Source organism: Athene cunicularia (assembly GCF_003259725.1).
Source record: "Athene cunicularia isolate RWA chromosome 2 unlocalized genomic scaffold, athCun1 chr2_part1, whole genome shotgun sequence".
In the NCBI taxonomy this organism is placed as follows: domain Eukaryota; kingdom Metazoa; phylum Chordata; class Aves; order Strigiformes; family Strigidae; genus Athene; species Athene cunicularia.
This window is the reverse complement of record NW_020799095.1, coordinates 31,047,352-31,066,707: the sequence shown is the minus strand read 5'-3', so window position 1 is coordinate 31,066,707 and position 19,356 is coordinate 31,047,352. Positions and strand designations below refer to the sequence as shown.

The following is a 19,356-nucleotide window of genomic DNA, read 5'->3' as shown; positions in this document are numbered from 1 at the left end:
AGTGTTGAAAGGCAAAAGGGATCATCCTTTTCTCTTGCATTTCCTGCCATTGTTTTTATTTGTTTCTTTCTTGAACATAAGCTGCCAAGTAGAAATATCTCTTTTTTTCACTCCTGCTGCTCAATTTTCCTTATAATTCAAATAGCTTTATTTCAAGTAGGTGTTTAGTTTTAGTGAACAACCAGCGAGGCTGCATCTGTCTCTCTGTTCTGACATTTTACCTATTGTCTTCCTACTATCTCAACACTTCTATCCTTGCTGTTGTCCTTTAGATATCTGCCAAAAATTAGAAGATACTTACACTTTGTCAGTGCCTTGATTGTGCATAATAATTCCACCTTAGCCACCACAGTTAATATAGAAGGTCACTGCATACCTGACAAGTACTATAGGCAGAAAACCCCTTCCAAGTGTTGTCACCAAGGCTTACACAGTATAAGTGAGTTTCCTACAGCAACAAGTTATTATAGTGGTTGTGGTTCAGATGGCAGACAAAACCAGGATGAAATGTATTTCATTCACTATTTTCAGCACTGTAATTATTGTCTTGTACACATATTTTTATAGTTCAATTTGCCTAAGCTTTTTAATCTTAATAATATAACCCTTTTAGTGTCAGTGAATATGTGCTGTAAGCTCCTGTGTGCCTGTGGAAATATATGTATTGTCCCAGCTCTTTAAAACAGACCAGTGGAGAAGTGGACTGTGGGTTACAGCAGAGCCATGAAATGACATTCTGATGGCCACCTGGATGGATTCCATTGGAGGAGTGAGTCCCCAAGGCTTCTTTAAAGCAGGAAATACTAAAACAGGCTTTCTGAGAGGAAAACAAAGCTTTATGGGCTGTAAACCCAGCTGCAGCATATCCCAGAATTTTGTGTCCTTAATTAATCTATGGGAATATTGTCTGTATTCAAGTAGAATTTGTTTCATGGAAGCCTTATACTGGCATGAGCAGATGTGGTGGCCACCTTGCAGAGCTGCCACAGTCAAGAGCTCCGGTCCCACAGGACATGCTGCTGAGATGTCTCTGCTGCTTCCAGCGCTGTGGCATCACTGGGAAAGAGGAGTTCTGACAGTCCGATGTGTCTTTATAAGTACCAAGAGGAGCAAAACTGAATACATGTGGTGAGCAGAGGTGTTGTTCTGCCTAAAGACCTGTAAGTGGTGCTTTTCTGGGTGAGCAGGTGAGCTTGGACACCTCCAGGCAAGAGAGATTCCATCCTTTAGACAGCAGTGGAAAGGCAGCAGTGTTCTTGCTTTATAATTGGTCTTTTCATCCTAGGTGCAGCTTCTGTTACATATATAAGAAGGTCCTTACAGTTTCTGACAGTGAGTGCCCGGGTTTCTCGTGAAACCTCAGAACTAGCAATATGGATGATGCTTTGATTTTTCTCCTTACTGAATGTTTCCCTGTAACTTGCTAATAACTTGTCAGTCCATGCAATTTCTTTCTGAGCTGATGGTAATTTTTCTTTTCATTTCTGACTCTGATCTTCATCTTATCGATGTCTTTAGGCTAGAATTTGCTTTTTCTGTGTTTTGGTTTTGGTTTTTTTTTCTCCTGGATAATGATAGCCTAAGTAACTCTTCATGCTTTCTTATCCTATTAATTGTTTGAATTTTTCCATGAGTCCCAGCATCTAAGATTTATTTTTTAGCCTTAAGGAAGAAAGCTAGATGAGTGATTCAGCATCATCATGGGCTATTTCAGTCCTGTGTTTCTATCCCCTCCTCCCCCCACATGAACTCCCTGTCCTGCCCTGTGCTGGTACTGATACTTGTCTGACCCCATACTGAGCCAATTTAGGTAGCAGCTCCAGCAAGAAAGTAGTCCCATTTGCTCTGGCTGCAGTTCCAAGGCTGCTAATACAACACACCAGCAGGCAGCTGCCAAAATAGGAAGGCCTTGTTCCCAGTTTCTCTGTTCCCATCACTCCTTGCTTTTATGGGCTCTGGTGTTCAGTGGAATCTTTTCTGATCTGGTTTAACCTTAACTGAAAAGAAGAAAATGTATATGCATATGTTTTTCCTTCTGGGTTATTTTTTTTGTCATGGTAGTAAATTAAAGTGGCCTATGAAGGCATTTGACAAAGCCAAAACAGAGGTGTTTTCAAGTAAGTATCAGCAGTGGCACAAGAGAGAATAAAGATTCAGAGTTGGACTGGAAGGAGGAAGAACACACTGGACCAGGTCAGCTCAGTTGCAGTGAAACTAGTTTCTCTCTTTTCCCACTTCTGCCCATTAATTCCTGCTCTCTTGACATTGTGCAAGGGCTCAGTAAAATTGGTTTAGTCACAATCATCTAGTTCCTTTAAGAGTTTGCTAAGACTGGAGAATGAAAAATTGTACATGTTGTCATAGATGCAGACTTGAGCCAAAGACCAGTTCTAATACAGTATTCCTCTTAAAAATTTCATTTCATTTTCTGTGTGGAAATGGGACATGATTTTACTTAGGAGTAGATAAACAAGTTAACTTCAGCAGTTGCAGTACTTTTGTGAAGCAAACAAAAAAGGCATCTATTTTTTCAAATGTTTACCATAAAGCTGTAGTACTAAAAGCGTGTTGAACATAGATAGAGGAAGAAGCTTTTGAGTTGTTGATCTCTGCTGCTGCAAGCCACCACAGCCTTTTTTATATTCCTTTTTGTCAATTTTTATGCTCTGTTTAAGAATGGGTAAGTTTTCTTGCCATCCCAACTCTTGTAAAGCTATTCAAAATATACACTTCTAAGTTCCAGCTTAAATAAACTCATTGTCATTTGTTTTTGGACCAACACCAAGCCATTTTTGCCAAAATAATACAAGTAGATCTTTTCTGGAGACAAGTCCCAAAGAATTTGTAGTCATGGCATCCATATCATCTTCTCTTCCCATTCCCTCAGTCCTCTTCATAAGTCAGAGAATCCAGGCACAAATGGGAGAGGTATTAACATTAAACCTAGAAGGGAAGAAATGCCTCCATTCTGTTGACTTGCATGTTCTGAAGTATTTCACATATGGACATATTTGAATCTCTTGAAAGGGTTTAAAAGGTGCAGAAAGCTCTTTGGTTACATGTACCAATGTAACCAAAGTGTGTTGATGTAAAACAAATTTGAAGGAAAGCTTATGTCTGTAAATATTGGTCTGCAGTCTGAGATGATTGAATTGAGCTTTGGAGACTCTATAAAGTCAATGAAAGAACAGGCATAAAAAGGTTAATGTTTCATCGTGTCTTGCAAGAGCCACATCTCAAAACATTTTTGAACTTTAAAATGCCAAGTACAAGAAAGAGTTTTTTGGTATTATTTTGGACTTTTGCACTTGAGATATTTCTAATAACGTTAAGTTATTTATGGTCAAATATTTAAGTTTGAAACCAATGTACTTCTGAAAGTTTCTGAAAAGTTCATTAGGACATCACTATTAAAAAGAGATGTTTAATAGGTCATGCTAATTAAAACAGGGTAATACTGTTACAAATTACAAAAAAAAATAGGTCATGGAGTTCTAAAAGCAATCTATTATATATGCACCGTGCACATTATTATTAATACATGCATCATTTGAATGTTTTAGAGACTGTTTCTAAATATACATACATATATATTCTAGTGTTTGATGTTGTTGCCTTTTTTAGATATTCAGAAGATTATTATCTTCACATAGTCACCAAACTGCAGAACTGCACCTGGATAAGGAAACCAGAAGAATCTACAAAATTCAGGTAATTTTCATTGCCTAATTTGGAAAAGCTGTTTACCCTAGATTTGTCTAACAAGCCATATATGTAAATCTTCCCTTTTGAAAAGATAATTTTGTATTGCTCTTAGACTGCATTCGTAGCTGTACCTTTCTATTAATCTTCTGATGCTGGGGTTCTTCTTGTTTATTTGAATTGAGCTGTGCAAACTGAGTAGGTTAAAAGAACTATGCAAATGAAGTAATTTCACCTATCTCCAATATAATGAATAGTTAACTAAGTTAAGTAGAATGGATTAAAATATTCCTGACACAAAACCTACAGTAATAAAAACTAAATATCACTAATATGATTTTGTCCATCTGAACTGGCACTCTGGTAAAAAGACTGTGTAATGAAGTAGTGTTTTTCTTACCCCAAGACTATTGCTTCTGTTACCAAAGTGCTCAAGGCTCTCATTAGGTTTGATGCTGCATGTCATGGCCCCTGAGCACATAAGCATGCGATGACATCAGTCCTTGGTTGGTATGGCACATAAGTGCATGCTCAGTAGGGCCAGTGATCCCTGAAAAGCTTCAACTCTCATTTGGAAATGCATCATGCTGGTTTTAGAGAACAGCTTCACTGTGCGAAGTCTGTTTTCTCCAGGGAGAAATATTCTCTTGAATTACATTATTACATGGATCTGAATTAAAAATTCTGTCATGATCGTTAAAAATAAATAAATTGACCTACCTTCCAACTCTTTGGAGTTAACTAGCAATGAAAAGTTAATACCCACATGCTTGGCATATACCCTTAGCAGTAGTTTTGAGGAGGGGTAAAGCTTTTTATGTGACATAAATTGCTGCTTTTGCCATGTATCATAAGTGACTAATGGTATTTCCCAAACTGAAGTAGGAGGATACACGGAGTTAAGGTTTAAGAAATTTTCAGTTAACTCAGGCAGGGCTTTAGCTGTGCACACAGATATCAGAGCATAGTAAGGAGCTGTAGAAGCAGTCCATTCTGTTTCAGAACAGGCAGGTGTCTTGTACAGAGTTGACAAGAGGTGAAGCTGCTCTCTTCTGCTCTTCGCCTTCCTACATTTAGGTGTTTGTTTTCCAGCCTTTTTTTAACTGCTCTTCTGTCCCAACGGACCAGTCATGACTTACCAGCAATTTGCCACTTCTCCTGCTGTGCTAGGTGTATGAGTCAGTGGCAGAGTAATCACTCCATGTTCCAGCTTGACTTCTTCATTTATTGCTTCTGCAATCTTCCTTCCACTGGGCCAACTTCTTCTACATCTTCTAGGCCTGTGGGAATGAAATAGGCCTATGAAAAGCCACCTAGAAAATGTGGACTGTATGTACATTAAGGTGAGCTTGCTAGCTTTAACTTAGCTCAAATACTAAGCAAAAAAAAAAAATCTTTTGAAACCCATGGTTCAGCACAGGCTGGACAAACTTGTTACTTAATCGATGTTCAAGGGCTGTGTTGTTATGGTTTCATTGCTTTTTAACATCCAATCTAGCTAGAATATTAGCTAGTTCATATGTACACAACCCATGCTGCAGTTCTGATGACAGTACTGTATGTTCTTCTGTCCCTATGAAATTTGATCTGCTTTGATATAATCCAAAAATTCCATTGATACGACCAAGGACTGGTACTTTTTTTTAGGGCATTGCAGATGATGATTTTACAAAAGAGTGTGCTTTTGCATGTTTCTTCTTTCTTTTTCCATTCTCTCAAACTCCTCTCTGCTGTTTTCTGGACATAGGATATTAAAATTTTACAGTTCTCCTTACTTCCAGGTCATACTTCAAGGCTCTTAGTAGTTGGTCAGTAGAGGCTTGGGGAAAAAAAAAAAAAAAAAAAAAAGAGAGAAAGAGAGAAAAACAAATTTACTGACTAAATCTGTATACACTTAATGCTTACAGCACTCTCAAACTTATTTATCAGACTTAAGCACATGAGCCTGGAACTATCTTTGCAAGGAAACTCTAGCTGAGAAATGATGCATTGACAGAACTCTATGGGGAACAAAGCTTCTAGAAATGTGGTGAAATAAATAAATTAATAATCCCTTGGTAGTACATCTCTTCCTTTTTCTAACCTTGCCTAGTGTCAGTAATGCATAATAATTGTGTAATACAAATATTATTCAGTTCTAAAAATCTCATTAAGTAGGTAGATAAACACACCCATTTGGCAGAAGAGGAAATTAATCTCATAGGGGCTGTGCAGCAGGAAACAGCTAGCCCCCTGCAGGAGGAGAGTTTGAATCTGCCTCTGTCATACTATTCACCTGCCAGTGCCACCAGAAGTCTGCCTGCTGACTCGACTGCAGAGAAGCTGCTTGACTTCTTTTCCTGTTTGCCCATCTGTTAAATGGAGTGTACACTTAACATGCTTCTCAGGCATGGTGTCAATTGTATGACTGTATTATCCTGAAGTTCTGAAGAACAGGCATGCATATTTATAAGGGATTTAATGTCTTATGCTTCAGGGCATAAACTAGCCTCTAATTAATAAGGTTCAAAAGCAGCTTCCTGTGGGGTAGTGAATTTCTCAGAGAAGCATTCTTGTGTTTTCCTTTGCAGCTTTTGCTTTTGGCTACCTTCATACTGGTAGTGGAGTGAAGGCATATGTGATCTGAGCCAGTAACTCCTGTGTTCCTAGAAGACAGCACTCTGTGCCAATGAGTACACATCAATTCTCTTTGTAAGCCACACTCCTGGCAGATCTGGGCCAAATAAAATAATATGAATTAGAAGTGCCATGCAGGAAAGAAATACTTGTCTTTGTATTTGGCAAAAGGGTTGCAGCTGACAGCCATACGTGGCACAAACCACAGAGTTTCTGCCAACCTGTTGTACAAAAGACAGAGTACAGGATTCCAGGTTGACCCTCTACTACCTAGCTCAGCTTTGCCATGCAGCTGTGCAAACTGTGTCCATTTCTCATCAGAGAGCTGCCTTTTTCCTTTTCCAAATGGCTTCATCTGAAGCTGGTCTGCTGTGCAGGCTCAGATGCACTTGGCTAGGTTGCTGTCTGGCAGTGGTCAGTGGTTCTTGACAGCTATGTAATGTTTACCCATGCGTTTTTCAAAATCGAGAAGAATCACGAGGCAAGTACAAGCCATGATGTTCTTTCTAGTATCTCCCATATCCACGGTCACTCTTTGGTTGATTTTTGTCCAAGCATCTGTCAGGGAACCAGTCTCCTGGCCCTTCACTTATTTCAGTATCTGTAATGCTGACATCAGCACTGCCATATTTAGACTGCCCTCAGAGGAGCAAGTGCAAGCACTTGGTTCGTTGCTCTTGCAATCTAGTTAAGATTTATTGTGCTCCACAGCAGTGTTTGTCAGCCATTGCTGAAGAGGTTTTTATCTAACTTCACAATAGAAGCTAGCAAAGGTGATGTACCTGCACCAGAAGTGGTATAAATGGCATCCTACTAACAGTGATTTAGGGAAAGTCTCCAACGTTTACTGCTACTGACATATAGAGAACTGTTTAAGTATTTTTTTATTCAGACCTTTTCTTTATGAAATTCAGCTGTGCTTCTCTTGTTCTTTATGGCTCTACAATCATCTCGCATCTCCATATTATCCCTTTGTTTCTAAGCCCACCTGAAATTTTCCTCCCTTTTGAGATTTACATCAGGTCTAACTTGGTTTAGACAAAGCAAGTCCTTGGATTTCTTGGTTAGAGGATTGGTAGAAACTTGGAAAGGGGGGGGGCAAACAATCTTGCAGCTGCCTGGAAGCATCATTCTTAAAGCTCCAGGAAAAAAAGCTGTGCTGGGTAACTTCCTCTGCAAAGGCTTTTCTAGCTACAGTCAGTAGAGTCTCAGGTTCCCTAGGTAACCTGAATATTAATTATTATATTAGTATTCTTCAAAGGTTTTCCACTTAAAAGAAATGTTTCATTAGTGCAACAAATTACAGAGCCCAGTTGGGTGCAAGCTGTAATTGTTTTTTACACCTCCACATCTCTTTGCTTTACAGACTTTTAAGTTTGATTTATTCTGATTTGGTTGCAAGTAATCTCTAGGTTTTCCAAATAGTTGCAACTCCTGTTTTTGCTAGAAGCTATCAAATAGTTAAAACAGCCCTCAGAATGACTGGGGTGAGACGGAGGGAGGATATGGAGAAAGGCTGAGTGTTGCTGTGTTTCAGAGAAGCCTCTGGGCATTGTATTTTTGGGCTATCTTGCTGAGCCTGGAGCCTGGCAAAGCAGCGCAACAGTTCATAAGGAGTGGTATTGCACTGGAATAGCAGTATGTGAGCTGTGGATGTTGGGCCCCCTCTCCATGGAAATACGTTTCTGACAAACCTTATTTGCATCCGATAATGGAGAAGGAAATTCCGATGCATAAACACAGTTTTAAAACCCCTGATGTTACTGTAGTTTAGCTGGCACACTGCTCCACCCCACCAAAATATTTTTAACTTTTTTTGAAGTAGTAATGTTTTCTTTTAAAAAAAGAACGCTGGGTCTTGAGAAGAATAGTTAAAAGATTAACTTATTTTCCTAGTCCTGTAATTTCCCTTCCTGTTTTTTATTCCACTCGACCTCTATTACCCTTTTCCCACTTTAATATCTCTTCTGAAAAGTGTGTGTTAAACATTCCTGCAGATTATAAAATCTCACTACATGAAGAGGTTAACTTGCAGCGTGATGCACTCTAACATATATAACAGTATTGCTTAACACATCTGTGTACTGCAGTCAACCACAGTTGAGACACAAATAAAATACCCTGCAAGGTCAATTTATGCTTACATAAGCTCACACCACCACATAATCAATAGCTTTCCTAACACTAAACAGATCGGTAATTCCACTGTACTCTCTGAAATCTTCCATTCCACTATACAAGAAAATACACAGAACTCTTGAGATTATAGTGTGATTTAAGAGTACATTTTCTGCATAGGTTTAATAGATCATATGTAAAATCAGGAGTATATATTCAGAGACATATTTCTATTTCAGAAGAGAAAAAGGCTGGGTGGAGAGATAGTAATTGGTGACAGTTCAGAGAAATGGTTGAATCTTTTAATTGCTCTATAGACTATATACTTTCCTAAAGGTTGGCAGATTCCTATAAGGGGAACCTAATTGTGGATCAGACTGAGTTAATTATGTCTTTATGGTGGACTCTTTAAATAGTCTGTGGTTTGAAAATTTTATTACACTTTTTACATATTCAGCCTTGATTTCAGATTCAACCCTGTTGGATTTCATTGCCTTAGACAGTTATGATGTGACTTCATTTATAGACAGTTCAAGGGCTGTCAGCGTAGCATTCCACTTCAACGTGTTCTGTTTCAGATACCAGATTTAACCATTATTTTCTAAAAGATTGGAATATGTCTTATTGTGCCTCATTGCACTTTGATGCTATTGATGTGGATTGACAAGAGCCTGGAGAAACCCATATCATTGTCTAGAGCCTCCAGTGCAGTACAATAAGATAATTGCTTGCTCATTAGAAAATATTACAGCAGCGGACATAGATTAAAGGTAGCCTTGCTGTTTGTAGTTGCACCCTTGGCATTTTGCTGTTACACTGGGGGTTCTTCTCTGTACTGTCATGACAGTCTCTTCAATATGAAACCTCAAAGTCTTTGTTGTCTTCACATGTACAGTACAATAGCTCACATGAACTAATGATTACAAATAACTATTGTAATGAACTATTAAAACAAGCTGTTAGACAAGCAGAGACTTTTTCTAGTTGTTAGCAATCCAGACTTTTGTCTCTTGGAACACTTTGCCCTTTATTCAAATGATATTACAAACTGTGTTGCAGAATACACTTAGCATCAGGCTTACAGGGCTTAAATTTTTCAATATTTGCTAGTCTTACTTTGTGTTTGGTTATCTCTTTTATGTGATGTTTATGTGTGTTGGATAACTGAAGATCCACAAAGAGATATGTCTGTGTAAGCATTGCTGGGGTGGATAATGCGCAAGTGCTTTAGAACACGACTGATATATTCTTTCTGCAAACAAACATTTGCTGTACAGATGTTTGTAAAAGGTGACTTGGAATCAAATGGACTTACACCGTTACTGAAAGAAGTTTGTCTAGATGTCTATTAAAAAATCTACAGTCATTGAAATTCTGCACCTTGCCTAGGCAACCTGTTTCAGTGTGCTTCCTAATACTGAGCTTAAGCTTTCTTTAGTGCAAATTAAGATTTTCTTCACCCTCCCCAATGTGGCCTTACAGGTGAGCATCTGCTATTTAGAACAATGTTTTGCATATTTTGATACTTCATTAGTGTCCATCCCCATCCACTTTTCCCCTCCTTCCACCTCAATTTAGTCCAATGTATAATGACAGTGAAGTATGAACACTGTCATCAGCAATGAAGAATGACCTCTGGCCCCAGATCTACAGGCACTGGTGTCATATTGAAACATAGTTTACACAAGAGAAGTACTATTAAATTCACACAGCTTCGTCAGATTCTGCAGGCTCATGTCCCCCTGGGGTTACTGAAACCCCCTGAGAATCATGATTAACTGTGTTGGCCCAGTGGTCCAGCTCTAGGCTGGAGCAGACAATTCCAGTGGTATACTCTTTCCTGTGTCCCAAAGTACAAGGCTACATAAAGTCTTGGTGCAGAAACAAGTGCCTTTTCACACCAGTTACATATCTGAGTATTTTTTTAAATATAGAACAAAATTACTTTAGCTAAGAATTTCTAATGAAAGAAGGTGTTCTGAATAAAAGCCATCCTACTTAACTGGGGGAGGGTGAATCAGAGGTCCTCTTGGTGCTTGTATCAGTAGTTTGGAGGAGTGGGGAGTTTTTAAACTCTGCAGAAGCTCTTTGCGTAAGGACAGATTTCACCCTTATTATAGATTCTTCCCATTCTACTCAGGATAAGGGTAATGTTAGGTTTTGGACCAGCTGAGAAACTGCGAGCCGATGACTTAACCATTGGCTGCTTTAGCCCTTAGGGCTGGTTCAGATTGAGTTATTGGAAGAAAGATATTGAGATGCTTACAGTCTTTTGAAGATGTGTGCACACCACACACAGCAGGCACATGTAGCCTGTATGCAAGCGCTGAACCGGATGAAATGTATATATTAGTGCAGAATCAAGCTAAAGTAATTAATTTTGCTGCTAGGAGGAATGCAGTAGTTCACACTGAGCTTCTTGGCTACAGAGCTACTGCAGGAACTGCAAAGAAACTGCATCAGCTTGTTTAGATCCTGCAGATACTGACTTCCACTAAATAGAGTGGACTGTCCATGTGAAGTGTTTGTGTTACACACAGGTGTTTGGAAACATATACAATCAAGGCAGCAGCCTTCTATTGCTGATCACAGTTCAGTGTGGACTTAAATGCATAGCAGTTGGAAAACAACATTATTCCTTTGGCTTATCTCAATGCTTTGATAACTTGCTTTAGAATCCAGTATTTTCTTAAGTTCTTAGCAGGCACAAACCTGAAGAAATTATCTGGATGCCATGTGGACTCCAAATTCCAGCCCAGCTGACTTCAGTACAAAAACGGGTCCAGCGTCCTTGATCCACAAAAGATGAAATTCAACAGAAGCACCTGCTGAGCATCAAAAAACATTATCCAGTGCAACAATGTCTCTATGTTGTCTGATACAAACAAAACTTAACAGACAAATGCAACACACCACTCCAGTCAGGTTATTGATTAAGACTATCATGACTGTATTTATTCAGCTTTATGAGGTATGTATTTACCAGTCCAAATGGTGTAGTCTTTTTCCAGGTACTTATTTTGTTCCTTACATGTTACAAGTGAAATTTCCAGATAATGCAATCAGCTCCCTTTCTGCTTTATCTTGGCATAAGAAATATCTGTGGTTGATGTTACGCCTCAGGATTTAAAAATAGCTCTTAAGTCTTACTCTGCTTCCAGCTACTTGCAGGAGGAATGTTGGAGAGAAGGCTTCCTCCAAATAAGAAACTGGCAGTACCAACCCATACTCCAGAGGAGATACTTTCCAAACCTAGTGCCCTACAAAACTGAGGTACTTTGTCTCCAGCTTCCTTCGCTCTGGGCTTCTAATGCTGATCATGAAAAGACTTTGTTCTGGGGCAACCCCCAAGCCAAGCAGGTCTGTTAACAACTGCAATTTAAACCTTCTTACCATAAGCTACATCCATGTTCTTACACGTATCTGAGGTGGATGCTCAGCCTGTATAGCAACATCCCATCTTCCAAGAGTTGTCCCCATATCTCAGCATTTTCTCATGATCAGAACAAACATGGATCACTTTCTACTCTTCCAGTGAAAAATCAGAGTTTGGCTTTAAGTTAGTACTGTTTGGTGCTCTTAAGATTTTAACTCTTGTCTCTTATCCCTCCATCTGGTTAGGAACATCTTTGTATGGTGGATCTTAACAATTTCTCTCTCCCCAGATGGCATGATACATGAGTGAAAATGTTGTCTTGGCTTTGCAACACCTTACATACAGCACTTACATATAGGCTTATACAATACATATCATAATCTTATGAAGTACGTGCTCTTTAGGATGTCATTACCTCATGACAGAGACCATTAGTACTGTGGTGATGGCTGCAGTCATAGATTGCTTGACCTGTCCAGTCTCTACCCCTTTCTCATTGTTTGGTGTCAGTTGTAGGGTTACCATGTGTCACAGCTTGTACAAAATCCTGTATGAACAGATCGCTAAATACATTGCCAGTGGGTATTGCTGTCTGCAGGTTACATGTGTTCCCACTGGAGCTCGGTACATGGATGCTTGGGCATGGTGGGATTCTGTGTCATGATTTGATCTGAGATGTTTCTGTTGTTATCTCCAAATTTTTAGCACCTACGCTCTTAGGTAGCATAAGAATATATATCATTAATCAACATGTATTCTCCTGTTCTCACTGCATTTCTGAACTAGCCTGGCTCTGTTTTACTTCCTAAGTGGATCCATAATATTAATTTAAACTATTACTTTCTTATTAATTCTGATATCTGTTTTTCTTCCCGACTGTTTCTGCTTTTATTGAAGCACTCGTTCTTCTAGAATGAGTAATAAAAAGCAAAAATGCGTCATCTGTATTAATGAATGTTATCTATCATCACTTTGCATTTTCAGGTTCTGGTAGCCATCATACACAAAACAGCTCTTTTACAAAAGCTGAGCAAGAATATTTGGGCATTATTCCTTCTCTGAACATCCTGTGGGTGACACAGATAATATTTAGTCCTGCTTCATTTAGCTCTAAGAAAAACTTCAAGGAAATCAGAAGTATGAGTTTTGTGATTCTTCATGTCCATGTGATTGCCAAGGAGCAGTAAGAGATGGCTGCTCCCTAAGGGGCAGGGAGTGGGATCCAAGCACAAATAACTTGGCCGCCAGAGCAGGGACTGGCAGCCGGACCCATCCCACCCCCAGCCAGGAGTGAGGCAGCCTTAGCCTCAGGCATCAGACACCAAAGTGGGGATGGGTTGGGCACAGCTGGAGACTGGCCCTGCTGTGGTGTCCCTGTTGCTGGGCAGGGACTTATGGCCCCAGGGGACTGACATAAGGTCCTGGGCTGTGGGCAGGGTGGGGGTGACCCTAGGGGGCTGGGCAGAGGTAGTGAGGCTTGGTGGTGCCCTCAGGACCTGACAGGGATATCTGAATCCTCTTATTACTGCAGTACTTATTAATGTTAGAAGAGCTGGTTATAGGATAAAGTGTACAAGAAAGAAAAGCAAGTAGACTTTAGTCAAGAGTGGTTCAATAGCATCCAGTGTTCCCAGACTTAATCATTTGACTCTTGTGCCTCGTTGCTCCATTTGTATTTTTGTATATAGTTTTTACTCAAATCAAAATCACTCAAATCAAAACTCAGTAGTTTGCACCATGTGTGTACCTGCTGACCCACAAGAGTATAGTCAGTTCCATCCCCACCCTTGTACCTAGTTGCTTTCATTAACCACAGACCCCTCCTGCCCCTTAAGGCTTCAAGCAAGGCATCACTGTGAGAATCACTGTGTTCAGGGAGTGGAGCTGAATATGGCTTGTGGAAATCTGAGCCCTACTGATTCCTCCCTCACTAATATTTCCCATTAACATTTCCTGGTAACTCTCCCAGTACAGTTATTTCAGAACTGTGCCATCCCAGCATTCAGTCATTCCCAGTGTTACTCACACACCTGAAACTTTGTTTTTGAGGAGTTTCAGAGCTCAGTATTCAAAATGGGTTAATATGCTATTGAAATGGTTCTCTTCCCTTTGGTGTTTTATGTATGAATCAAACCACTCTTACCAACCTTTTTCCCCCATTTTGACCATTATTTCAAGAGAAGTGAGATTGAAGTTATCCCAGACCTGTTCATTCTCTTCCCTGTATTCCAGAAAACATAATCCTTGGGTTTTTTCATATTCTAGACTATGCTTCATCTCTATCAGAAATACAATGATGATATTATTATTATTATTATTATTATTATTATTATTATTATTATTATTATATTTGCTCTGTGTACATTGTTGATAAAGTCAAATGAAGCAACTCTTCTTTACCTGTGTCTTAGCTAATTAAAGTCAGCTTATTTCAAGAATTTGGTCCATATTGTTTAATTAGTTACACTGGTTTGGTTTACCATGCTCACTGAAAAAGCATGAAATAAAACTTTTCTATCCCTCTGGCTCTAACTGTAAATATTTTTTTTTTCTTCACAATGAACTTTCAGTGTTAGGATAGGAATTATTATTTTTTCCATAGTGTGTTATCTTCTTCAAAATTCCAAGCAATTCTATTATTAATGGATTTTATTCTGTAAATGGTTAGTAGTTCTGTTAGTATCTCACCTAATGAGATAGATATGTCCTACCAATTGATAGATAATGACTGGCCATGAATATTTCAGCCTTGTAGTCTGAAAACTGGATCCGGTGGCAGCAGAGAGAACATCATTCCCTAAAGTGAAATGAATTATAGTGTTTCAGCTCTGGTGGGGCTTTTCATTGCATTTTACTGTTAATAATATAGGATGTTTGCACACATAGTTTGGAGGTAACAGAAATTGTAAGATGGGTGATAGCCTTTGCTCCTACATAAAGTTTGAGTGAATCCCTTGCACTCATGTATTTAAGGACTTCTGCTAGGTGTTTTGGGGAGCAGCTAGGCTATCTGTCTGTACCACAAAGATATCATCTTTAATTACAAGTTGTGATGTAATTTATTTAACATCTATGATACTGTGCACAGGAAAGTCATGCTGAACAGTTGCAGAAATGAATTATTAATGAATTGGCTTGCAATCATCTAGCTGTTCACTAAGTACTACAGCCAGTACTTCCCATGACCATTCTTTTCACCTCCTTGGTTCTTTCTTTCTTCAGCCTTCTAGTCTCTTAAATCACTCATTCTGTGTTGATTGAAATCTTTGGGGACTGAAATCTCTCAGTATTTCTATAATAAACTTAGCAATTAATAAGGAGAAGACTGATTACAACTTTTTCTGGGTGGGAAGGGGAGACCAAGAGAGAAAAACAGTTTAAGAAAGGAGTTCTTGGTCTGATTAGTTTCTGAACATTCGCTGTGAAAATGGACTTGCTCTGCAAAGCAAGTCAAGGGAAATGACATGATACAGGTTCCTATAGCTGTTTGATGTTTAGGTAATTAGAACTGGTTTTCATTCATCTAGTTCTCTACCACCACTCTTCTACTTGTTTTCCAGTCTTTGAGCAGGTTTCGTTTGGGTTTTTTTGCAGATCAGAATTAGCTTCCTGCTGTGATGCAGTTCACAGTTTTATTGCTTCTCAAAACAACACCCCACTGGGAAGTAACATGAGTTATGAAGTGGACAGTAAAAAGACCATCCTCATTACAGAGGACGTTTTTAAGATGCTGCCTGTGGTAAGAACTGTATCTTCACCTGTTATTATTATTGCAGTATCATATGTATTTTGGGTTAGTAATAGTGCTGCTTTGTTTAATTCCTCTGAAAAAGACCCTTCACACACCCTGTATACACTACTTCATTCACCTTCTAAGACTTTTTTTTTTAGCCTTCCTCTGCAGTGGTGGAGGCATGGACAGGGTATCATAGATCAGACTGTAGGCAGAGTTACTACAGAACACAAGTTTGGCAGCCAGCTGAATTGAGGAGTAAATCGTCTGAGAACATTTGCCTTGCTTTGCTCATTCCCATTTTCAAAGGCATTTCAGGCTGGAACATTTCATATTTCTGGTATTCCATGCCATTTCCAGTGCAGGCTTGGGCATATAACTTATGAAAGATATTTTGGTGGTATACCTGATACTGACTAGACTAGACTAGACTAGACTAGAATCATTTCAGTCGGAAGGGCCCTACAATGATCATCTAGTCCAACTGCCTGATCAATTCAGGGCTGACCAAGTTAAAGCATGTCATTAAGAGCATTGTCCAAAAGCCTCTTAAACGCTGGCAGGCTTGGGGCATCAACCACTTCTATAGGAAGCCTGTTCCAATGTTTGACTACCCTCAGTAAAGAAATGCTTCCTAATGTCCAGTCTAAACCTCCCCTGGTGCAGCTTTGAATCGTTCTCATGTGTTCTATCACTGGATACCTGTGAGAAGAGATCAGCACCTCCCTCTCCACTTCACCTCCTCAGGAAGCTGTAGAGAGTAATGAGTTGCCCCTCAGCCTCCTCTTCTCCAAACTAGACAAGGCCAAAGTCCTTGTCCTCATAGGACATTCCTTCCAGCCCTTTCACCAGCTTTGCTGCCTGCTGGGGTGGGCCTTTGCAGCCAGAAACAGAGGTTGAGCAAAAGAATCAGATTTTGTAGCTCAGGACTTGTAATAACCATACAAACTCTGGAGACCAGATAAACAGAGGCACAGAGATGTACTTAATTTCTCAAAATAGCACATGGGAGCCCTTTTACCCCTCTCTGGCATTCTTGATTTGTGAGATCCCAGCTACCATGAGTCTAGTCCTTTTTCACACTGCTGTGAATCACTGAAAACTTCATTGCAGCAGAGGTTACAGTGATTCCAAATTTAAACTGAATGAAAGAAAAAAGTAGTATGTTTTATGTGCATATATACTTGCTAAGCTTGCCAGAGTTGTCTGGCCTTCTCCTACTGTCTTTTCAGAGTACAACAAAATATTTCAACATGTTTTGTAATATATTACCAGGGAACATGATGCCTGCCACTTTCCCCACGCTTTTTATAACATTGTCTCTTCCTGCTTCTCTTTGGGCAAGCTGATGAGAGGATGTGGAAGGATAACGCTTTGTGTAAGCAAGATTTGACTCAGTTTTACAAGTGGGTTCAGTTTCTGCAGTCAAAGTAGCCCAGCTGTTGGCCTCTTTGTTGAATGTCAGTGCTCCCACAGCAGGAAAGGCTGAGCAAGAGCCCTGGGATAACAGCCAACTATATTAATGTCAACCGAAACAGCCAACAATTTACATTAATTTGGGAGGTTGTGATCTGTGTTGGTTCACAAGTGGATGTGCTTAGCTCCCATTCAACTTCCCCACTGCAAGACAGCAACCTCTAACAAGAAGACTAGGAAGGGTGAACAGCCAGAAACAGCAACCTGTTCAGTTAGCCCTCATATCCACCGTGAGTTAAGCTGGGGCGCATGATTATCCTTTACAGCATCTTCAGGTTCTTCTAAATTTGTTATTTTACATTAAATGTAATTGCGTGGTGGCAAAGTAATCAGCATTTACAAAGTTACCTTCTGCTAGATGAAAGTCAATGACTATGTGACAACCCCCAGTCTGATACAGTGCAAAGGAAAATGGGTTAATTTATCTTCATACAAGGTAGTTCCTTAGCTTGTAAAGGATTCAGTCCATTACTAGATAATTTTTGTGTTAAGTGTATTTAAAAGATATTCATCCAGTTTTAACAATCCAGTGTTACTCCCTCGAGGTACTGACGACAGAAGTAGCAGTTCTCTGTCTGTTGGTGCCTATTTTTGGTTCTTGGCTCTCCAGGCCTGGCAACCCTCTCTGCTAAATGGTAAATGGTGAATGCTTTCACTGGGGTTTACTGGATTAAACCTGCAAGGACAAATAACTAAAGACACAAGGAAACAATCAAAAGATTTATAAAGCGTTGGCTATGTTTTTTTATCTGTTTGCAGTCCTCTCCTCTTTCAGTCTATCACTTCAAGACCTGTGCTGTGGTTGGAAATGGAGGCATTCTGAAAAATTCTAGCTGCGGAGCTGAAATTGATCGTTCTGACTTTGTGTTTAGGTAAGAGCTGCTTTGTCTTACTGAAGGGTGTGGAAACGTTTCTAAAAACTTGGCAGGCTTGGAAGCATGGCAATGCCAGCTTGTAGCAATGAGGCGGGATCTTGACACTTCTTTATTTCTGCCTCTCCAAGGGTAGTCCTTCTGTTTTGTGGATTTCAGAACTCTGCTTCTTAAGTAAAAAGAGGACTGTATGGATACATGCATGATTTATGATTGCAAAGATACCTTGCCAGTGATGTGAAATGTGATTATCTGAGAACCTGAAATTTCTGTTCACTTAACATTCTGTAGGAGAGGGAACTTTTTTCCTGTCTTGTTTTTTTCTTTAATTAGGAGAAGAGAATAAAGAAAACTCTGAAATTGAAATTAGAAAGACTGGTATTACGTGTCACGTATTTACCTCTGATTTAGCAAAGGGTCTACTTTTCCTTCACTTGGCTCACTAATGCAGTTATTTAACGGCCACAGTATTTGTTTCACCTTCTGTTAGACATCTAAAAACGTAGGCATCTTATTTAAGTAGTTTTTTTTCAGCTGCCTTTATAGATTGTGGAGAAAGCCAGGCATATACAAACCATAATTTGGTTCACTCTATCAGTACATGACTCCCACTTTGTGACACCTGCAAGGGAACAGAGTTAGCAAGTGAAGGTTCTTCTCTCAGTGACATCCAATCACACAGTCTGCTGGATTTTGTTTCCCTTCCTGCTTTTGACTAATACTTAGGCTTTTGAAATTAAAAAACAAACAAACAAACAAACAAAAAGTCTTTCCAATTAGAGAACTGTCTTAAAAATGGGAAATCTACATACTAAGATGCTAAACTTACTAAGTGACTGGCTTTAAAAGAATTCTTTCTTTACTTTTTACAGAAACCACTGTTTTCTGCAATTAGCCAAGTTATGCTGTTGTTGTCTCACGAAACAGCTGTCAACACTGCTGTGCAAGCTGAGGGACTGGTATTAATCAGACTGTTTTTAAGCAGAAAATAGAGGACTTTCAAAAGATATGCATCGTTTAGGCAAGAGGGGCAGTATTTCCTAGCGGCGAACATAGGGCATTCATAGACTGGCTCCTTCAGGGATTTTAAATTTGCTCCTGATTTGTGAGATGATTTATGAAAATGGGCTATCTCTGCCCTATTTTAACCATCTGTACAGTGGATTAAATATTTTTACTAGAAGTGCCATAAGCCTTATTTAATATTTGTAAAGTGCTTAGAGATCCCTGGGAGCTGATATGAGAGTATCATTGAACAAGGAGGAATTTGCAAATAATAACTGTAAAGCATTTCTGGTGCGCATTTGTTTGAGTAAATGTTTCTCAATTTCAGGTGTAACCTGCCTCCAACCACAGGAAGCATTAGCAAAGATGTTGGCAATAAAACAAACCTTGTGACTGTTAATCCGAGTATCATAGCTCAGAAGTAAGTACCACTGCAAATCAGCTTCTATGCAATATGG

The 19,356-nt window shown here is 39.4% G+C and overlaps 1 protein-coding gene across 2 annotated transcripts in view; it reads left to right on the top strand.

The window, feature by feature from the left end:
* The window catches only part of ST8SIA6 (ST8 alpha-N-acetyl-neuraminide alpha-2,8-sialyltransferase 6), a 46,850-nt gene that overhangs the window by 12,150 nt on the left and 15,344 nt on the right, over positions 1 to 19,356 (top strand). The window contains exons 3-6 of one of the 2 annotated variants that reach the window (XM_026842142.1): positions 3,625 to 3,711; positions 15,407 to 15,551; positions 17,781 to 17,893; positions 19,227 to 19,319. In XM_026842142.1, coding sequence (XP_026697943.1) covers positions 3,625 to 3,711; positions 15,407 to 15,551; positions 17,781 to 17,893; positions 19,227 to 19,319 — 438 coding nt within the window. Of the gene's footprint in view, positions 1 to 3,624; positions 3,712 to 4,816; positions 5,046 to 15,406; positions 15,552 to 17,780; positions 17,894 to 19,226; positions 19,320 to 19,356 lie in introns of those variants that run through there. The other variant, XM_026842143.1, reaches the window with a different exon arrangement.